Here is a 7,647-nt window from a genome sequence, read left to right as displayed (position 1 = left end):
AAAGTCATGTCACTTGTGTGTTTATCTTCACCTGATAACGGCAAATTTCAGTCAGTGAAGTCATGATTTCAACCATTTCCAGCCTAGGTAAACAACACAGAAACGACGTCATAAATGACTGAAGACCTCTGAGGCCGTTCTAACCATAAATATGCCTGMAATTAGTGTGACTTTTCATTTTATATACAGGATTTTAAAAACAACACACAGTCAAACAACATTAAAATCATCTTATTTACATTTTCATTGGTGCTAAAATTGAGCTGTTTAAATATTGCAGAAGGCTGGTACATATCATAAAATGGTCCACACCGATGGCATATAGAAAACTAATAATCTTTATAGGCTGGAAATGGTTTCCTTTTATCCCCATAAGCACTTCTCCTCTTTTTTTTTTTTATTTATTTCTTAAATTTTCTGATAAACACCGTAATGTTTTTTTTTTCTTAAATTCCTTTTTTTTTTTTTTTTGCAAAACGCATCGTGAATACTGCAGTCCGTAGTTTCAAAAACGATTCGATAATGCTCCTATAAGTGATAGAAAAAGGCACAGAAAGTTTACGACTTTGGCTGAAATGGTGGAAATCCCCGTTCACCATTTAGCTCTCAGCGCCTCGAGTCCTGCCACGTCCTGATCCAGCGGTGGTAGTGCTTGGATGAGTTTAACGACGTCCCCTTGCCCGACGAGGAGTGTTTGTAGTAGTATTTCTTAGAGTAAGTCCTTTGGTATGTGGAGGCTGCAGTGGGAAGGAGGAGAAGAGGGGGAAAAAAAAAAAAAGAAATTAATTTACATTTTAAAAAATTTGAAATTAAATTCATTACGTTCATTAAATCCATTTGAAATCATTTAAACTGCAAGTTCGCGTCACGGTTCCGTTTGCTCTTGGTTAATTAGAGGGTTAACGAGTGATTAATTGGAACTGTGRCAGGTATACACAGTTGCAGAAAGAGTCATTATTATTATTAGGAACCTGATGATTCCAGGATTTTCTAACTGTGTTGCTGATTACTTTAAAACAACCTCAACGACAAGGAAAATTTTCATTCGTTTTGAAGGTTTTGCGCATTTTCCTGCAGGCAGAACGCGCTACCGTCACCTGCCCTACCAGATTCGCTCCTCTCTTAAAACACACATTAACTACTCATTAATCTTAATTAAACCTGCTGTTTCTGACATTTGCTTTCAGAGAACTCACGGTTCATGCAGGTGATTTTGGGCATGTCCCATCTCCCGTTGCCCTGGCAGCGGATGGTGGGGATGTGGCGCTGGATGAAGCCGTCCTTGCAGTGGTATCTGATGAGGGAGTTGATCTCGTAGCGAGGCTTCATCTTCCCGAAGGTCTTGGCGTTCTCCACCACGGGAGGTTGACCACAAGCCACTGGAAAGAGGAGAGAATATCAGCCAAAACTTCAGATTGTGAGCCCAGTTTGAGTTGGGACTGAGSTCCGAGCCCTGGAGTAACAGGAGACCTCAGCTGGGCTCCCAAGAGGAACATCCAAATTAGGACAGGAAAATCAGTCTGTCCTGTAGCTCTCACCAAAAGCAGCAGTGATCAAAGTGGGACAATGGCAGATATTGTGGGGTTTTTTTACATTGCCTTTTTGGTTTAAATTCTAATGTTAGTTTGAGCCAAAAATGTTGGCATACCCACATAAATTCACTACAAGCATTTAAGCAAAAAGTCTGGTTTTAGGACTCTTCACATCATCCTCACTGACAAACTGTTCAAAAGGACTCAAAACTGAAGGATCCATCAAGGTCCAGAGGAAATGCTAAAAAGTTTTAAGTGGCAATTGAGCAAATAATGCTTTTGTCACTGTGAAATTTGTACCTGTTCCTTTCTTGCAGGTGTAGGTGAGGTGGTAATTGCACGGGACGTCGTTCCACTGCCCRTTCTCGTGCCAGATTATAACAACACAGTCCTCTCCAGCAGAAAAGAAGCTGTCTGGCTGGTTTGGTCTCCAGTTTTCATATTGCTGCAGAAAAAAAGAAGCAAAACCATCATTTTCTGGTGCTGGAGAATATTTACATTAACCGAAAAGCATATGGTTTCACCTGGGGTGAGGAAAGATCTCAACTGTTTGATTCAGGATGCCAAGCATGGACTAAACAAAGATAGATCTGTAATATCCTCCCTCTCTACTAAAGATTATCTCAAGGGGGAAAATATTCTGGCCTAACTTCTTATTATTGCAAACTACAGTCTTTTTTTGTTGTTTCTTTGTTGGGTTTTGGGTTTAGTTTTTTGGATTTTTTTTTTTTTTTTTTTTTTTTTTTGTGTCAGGTGAACAAAACAAAAAGACACAAAGAAAACTGGATCCTAACTGTATCAAAACCACTCTTGCCTACATAAAATGCAAGAAAATGTAGTAATAACTCTCATTAGTTCACATTTATTAAGTGGGAAATTGCAGACTCACTTCCCAGACTCGGATTATTAATGACACTGGATGACTTCATGCCCTCAATGAAGTCATGCCACAGGTGAGGTGCAGAATTAAGTGCAGAATAAGTGAAAAAGTCAGAATGTGGCCACTGCAGACTGGTGTTTCCACTAAAAGTGCTAGGTGGCAGACTGAGCCCAGACAGAAGCCTCTCAGCTTTAGAAACTGTGATTCCAATTCTGCCCTCTGTGGAAAAACAAGCTCCAGACATTCATGAAAAAAAATATATATAATAAAAATAGAATAAAAGTAGAAAGTGCTTCCTAAAAAAAGAAGTATAAATTTGATTTTTGGTATGTGAAAAACAAACAAACAAATGAAAAAACTCATGCAAGAGCCTTCAAGCAGCTGTGAAATATCAGCCACAATGACATTTCTGGATGAAAATTTGTGAGGATTCAGTCTGGTTTTGCAATCRATCAGCAGGGATAGTAGCAACACGGGGAATGTCACACTGGTTGAAACTTTGGAATCTCAGCACAATTCCTGCAGAGCACAGGAATCTCAGATTTGCATAAAGTTATGTCAAGAAAAGCGAGAGGATATCTGGAAGCCACTCAAAGTGATTTTCACTGGGATTTCTGTCGTGTCACTCTGAGGAGAATTTAATGCAGGATAAAAATAGATATCTGTAGGAACTGGAATCCACAAAAATGCCAGACATTAACCAGGCAGAGAGCCCCTTGTATGGGCAAAATGACACAGTTTCTACACTGCTTATATTTTCCTCAGTGCTTACATCTTTCTGACTGGAGCTGGCCCTTGTAAATGTCACAAAAGTTTAGCTTTCTATTTTCTTAACTTTGTGAAATAACCCCTATTCACTGCCTGGGTGAGCACATTTCAGAAATAAAGTTAACATACCCCACACAGGCAGTATTTACCTTACCATGAATCAAACTGTGAAGGGAAAATGAGTTAAATACTTAACCTTTTCCCACCGCGTGTCATCTCGCCCATCATGGGTTTTAATTATCCAGGCAATTTAACCAACACAGTTCGAATAAATTTGTTCTGCGCTGAATTTATTGCCCCTAATAAAACACCACCCTTTTCATTTGGAGCTGAATTAACTCCACCTCAACTTTTTGGTGTTCAACAGTCCTAAATTACAATGCACACCAATGTGATGTAATTTAGGATTGTTAAATTGCTCAAGTACAAGAATCCATTTTCTTCCAAGAACATGTGCGTAACACACACAAAAATTTAAGGAATCTGTAAGTTTAATGGCAGAGAATTTCATCRATAATGTTAAAGGAAAGATTATTTACAAGCCCTGCAGCTGTTTCTTGTGGAAATGATCCTGGAGATCTGCTTGCTTCCATAGGGATGAGAGTGTGGGAATGAAGGATGTTTAGTGGCTGCTCAGCACATAGGCTCCATATGCTCCCACTCGCCTTGCCAAAAAAACTCCAAAATTTGTGTTTGCTTAGCTGGCAGGGCTGCAGTGTAGTAGCAGAGGATTACATGTAGGCCCTGTGGTTTTGTTCAAGAATGTCTGATATCCTCCAGCATGACTTGCTGTTACCTCACATCTGATATCGTCATTGCACACATTTATTTTGGCGSAGGAGCTCTGATTCTGCCTGGCTCTGCTGCCAGAATTGCTTAGCAGAGGAAGTTCCAGACTGCTGAATTGCTTTCCTAGGTCCCCACCCAGCCCCTCTGTGGTGTTTCAGCTCCTTATTTCGACACTGATAATGGGGCAATGATACCAGGAGATTCTCACAGTTTGARTGGAATAGGCTGCGAGACAAATTAATTAATAATTTGCTTTCCTCTTATGGATTAGATCTTTGAAGAGCATAGGTCTGACTCTGGTTTTCACTGAGAGACTGCACCATCTCCAGTAAACCTAAATCAGCAAAAAATTAATGGGGAAAAAAAAAAAAAACCTTTGGCAACACTCTCAGCTGTATCATTTACAAGGCAAAATCTAAATAGAATCAAATGCTAAGTTAATGYATGGAAGAAAAGTCATTGTGACATCTTTAGTCCTTATCAGAAATACTCACACTGTGATTGCACAAAGCGACCTAAAAACGGTCACTACTCCAGTTTTTAAGCATTATTACCATGACAGACGTGATTTTTTTATCTGTATTAAATTGCAAAGCACTTCCAGACTGTACATTTCTGGACTTATAATCTTAATTATGTACAAGACTCAAGATGTACTTCAGAGGAAGTTTGGCCAACCGCACTTTTAACTTTGTTACATCTTCCTTGTGCCTTTTATTTTGTTTTATTGCTGAGATCAGAGTCTCCTCTGTCATACTGGATTTATTTTTTCTGGCTTTCTCTGCTAAAGACACTGAAATTTTTCCTGCAGAGTGAGAATGGTCCATGATGTAGAGCTGGAGCTGAGTTGGGATCCATCTCTTGAGGTTTCCCACGTGGCACCAGACAATGCACTTGGCTGGCCATTCCCAGCCCATAAAACAGGGAAAATGTGTTCTCTTGCCTCACAGGAGGAGTTTGGATACGATGGTTACAGTTCCATATTTTTGGGTAGGATTTCCTTATATGGCACTGCATAAACTCACAGTCATATTGGGTGGCAGAAAAAAAAAAATAGGTTAAAAATCCAAAACTATTTAAGCAAGAGCTGTAAAGCAGAAAACATTATTAGCCAACCAATACCTATTCTCATTCAGGTGGCTGCTGATTAAACAGAAGGAGCAAAATGTTCCCATCATGAGCAAGATCCCACCTGGGGGAGATTTGTTGTTTAAATCCTCAGATAAGCAGCCTTTCTTTTTGGGCTCATTTCCTCTCTAATTGATAATCCACTCAGCTCTTCCAGGTGAATCCAGGAGCTGTGRCACTCCTTTGGAAATTTCAGCCATTCCTTTATCTCCAAAAAGCTCATCAAGTGCCTGAGATCAAACAYTCTCGAGTTTTGCATCCCAAAATAGCCAAGCACAATAAAATAAACCACTGATGCCAACAAAACTTTAATGCTTGACCTCGGTATTGTGTAAAGGCCAGTAATCTTCTGCACAGGACTGAACCTAGGAAATAATTTATTTGAAATAAATCTATTTCAATTTACAGGTTAAAGCTTTTCCTTCTGGGAAAAGGAAGCATGATTTCAGCATGTTTGAATAAGTTCAAAGTACAAATCTGTCCTGGCACTTTTTGGCRTTTGCAGTTGTGATTTTTATTTTCTCTCACTCTGGCTATTTCCCTGTCTGATTCCTTCTTAACACAAGACTAATGAGGCAAATTAAGGAAAAAACAACACTGGGAGATGTAAGGAATGGCTGACTGGATACATTCTGTGCCATTTCATCTGAAAGCAACATTTCCTGCCTGGTGTTTTATCACTGAGCTGAAACCACTGAAAGCCTTACACTATCACCCTTTTCTTGTCCTGCCATAACTCTGATAACAACAAGAATACTCTTTTTTTTTCTTCTTTTCTTTTTTTCTTTTTTTCCCCCCTGCAATCACAGGCAAAGTCTTAGAAATCTTTTGCAGGAAAGGCCCTGAACGAGTCTGTCCCTGTGAGGGTTGCTGTAATTAGAGAGCTTAAGGAAAAATTACATCTCACTTTCAGTGAGTTCAGGAATTACTCAGGAGGCTGAGCTACAACAAGACCAGCACGAGGTTACAGTGAGCACATGGATCAGCACAGAAAACTTGGAAAGTTTTAACAGAATTGCGTTTCTTTTCCATAGGAAAAAAAAAAAATCAACCAGATTTCTGTGAAGATTTGGCTGCAACACTTTCTTCAAGGTCATATAGTATTTAAAGACATTTATATTTTGAAAGACAAAAAAATATCCTATAGTGAAGGTTCTGTATCGCTAAAGTTCACTCTGGACCTGCAAAGGATTTTTCTGTTTAATTTTTTTGAATGGGGGTAGTCTGACAGAACTCCCCAAAAGCATTCTTGAAATTAAAAACCCCATTCAGTGAGTGCTTTAGCACACACCTGGATTTAAAGGCATAGGTCATGCCTTAAGCCCTAAAGGGAAGATCACATGGAGGATTCAGACTGATCCTAAAATAGTTGCCTGAAGGCAAGACTAAGTGTGTCCATAAATCTTTGCTGAGCAGAAATTCAAATCAATTTGAAGATAACTCCTGTATTTAAACCTCTCTACAAGCACACACAAAAATCACATGTCACGATCCTGATTTTTTTTTTTTTTTTCAGGTCATAGTTGAATGCCTTCCCCTCAACTCTTTATCTGGGTTTTATTTGCACAGGATTTGGGAAAACTGGCAGGATCTGGACCAGGCAGGAACCCAACGCTCCCCATGACTGAGTCACACTGTGAGCAAGACAAACTCCCAGGAGGAGCTTTGCTCAGGACTTCTGCAAMAGATTTCATGTGAAAGGGTTGGATTTTTTGGGAACAGAGCAGTGGGATGCATTGAAAAACTTTTTGAGTTCTATGCAGCAGCTTGCAAAAAAAAGAAAGGGACTCTGAAAAATACACATTTGCATGTGCCTGTCACAAGATGTGGCTGCAGATTGAATTAGCAAGAAGATGACCACAAAAAATAAATAATTTGGGAAAGAAAGCTAACGATTTGAAATTAAACCAGTGAAAAAAAAGGCTAACTGGTGAAGTTGAAATATRAAAGCACTGTCAATCCCATAGTTTTGGGAAGAGATGATTGTATGGTGGAGCACACGAGTAGCTCTGAGATTTTTTTTTAACAATACCATTAAATGGCAATTTTTTTCATGAGCAAAAAACTGTGAGTATGGCAATAAAATCCCACTAGGTGACGCTGTCTACTGACTGAAAAGCTCAGCTTCGCTCCAAAATTAAAATTACTCACAAAAGACACTTCTTTCATTAACTCTTTCAAAGCCAAACAAAGCCATRGGCTTTTACCTGCTCTGTGCCATGGTGGTTTTTTTTCAGAATAACAACTTTCATGGTGGTTATTTATATTTATATCATTGTGCAGTTTAATTTTGAGGGCATGCTGTGTGTGCTGAGCTCTCAGAAATCACTTTAAACAGCTGARAATTCGTGTTAAAATGAGTGGCAAAGACCTGGTGAATTTCTCTTGCCACTGGGAGGTGGCAAGTGTTGGTTTGGTGCATTTCAGGTTCCTTTTTAAGCCACAGGGACATAAATATACATATATATATAAATATATGTATTAATAGCGTGAATACACTGAATTGTTCAGGGTGTGACTTAATCTTTTTGTGCACAGCTACTGGAAAAA

General features: G+C 39.2%; 1 protein-coding gene across 3 annotated transcripts in view; it reads right to left on the bottom strand.

Annotated features, from left to right (window-relative positions):
• Positions 1 to 450: 450 nt before the first annotated feature.
• LOC130585839 (versican core protein-like) overlaps positions 451 to 7,647 on the bottom strand; it is a 95,931-nt gene continuing 88,734 nt past the window's right edge. For all 3 annotated transcript variants that reach the window (XM_057386497.1, XM_057386498.1, XM_057386499.1), the window contains 3 exons: positions 1,833 to 1,977; positions 1,197 to 1,379; positions 451 to 737 (listed from right to left, as the gene is read on the bottom strand). In XM_057386497.1, coding sequence (XP_057242480.1) covers positions 607 to 737; positions 1,197 to 1,379; positions 1,833 to 1,977 — 459 coding nt within the window. In that variant the 3' untranslated portion in view covers positions 451 to 606. The remainder of the gene's footprint in view (positions 738 to 1,196; positions 1,380 to 1,832; positions 1,978 to 7,647) is intronic.

This window comes from Malurus melanocephalus, unplaced genomic scaffold (assembly GCF_030028575.1).
Source record: "Malurus melanocephalus ecotype Western Australia unplaced genomic scaffold, MMel_1.1 scaffold_976, whole genome shotgun sequence".
Classification (NCBI taxonomy): domain Eukaryota; kingdom Metazoa; phylum Chordata; class Aves; order Passeriformes; family Maluridae; genus Malurus; species Malurus melanocephalus.
Note: the sequence above shows the minus strand (reverse complement) of the source record. Positions and strands in the feature narration are given on the sequence as shown.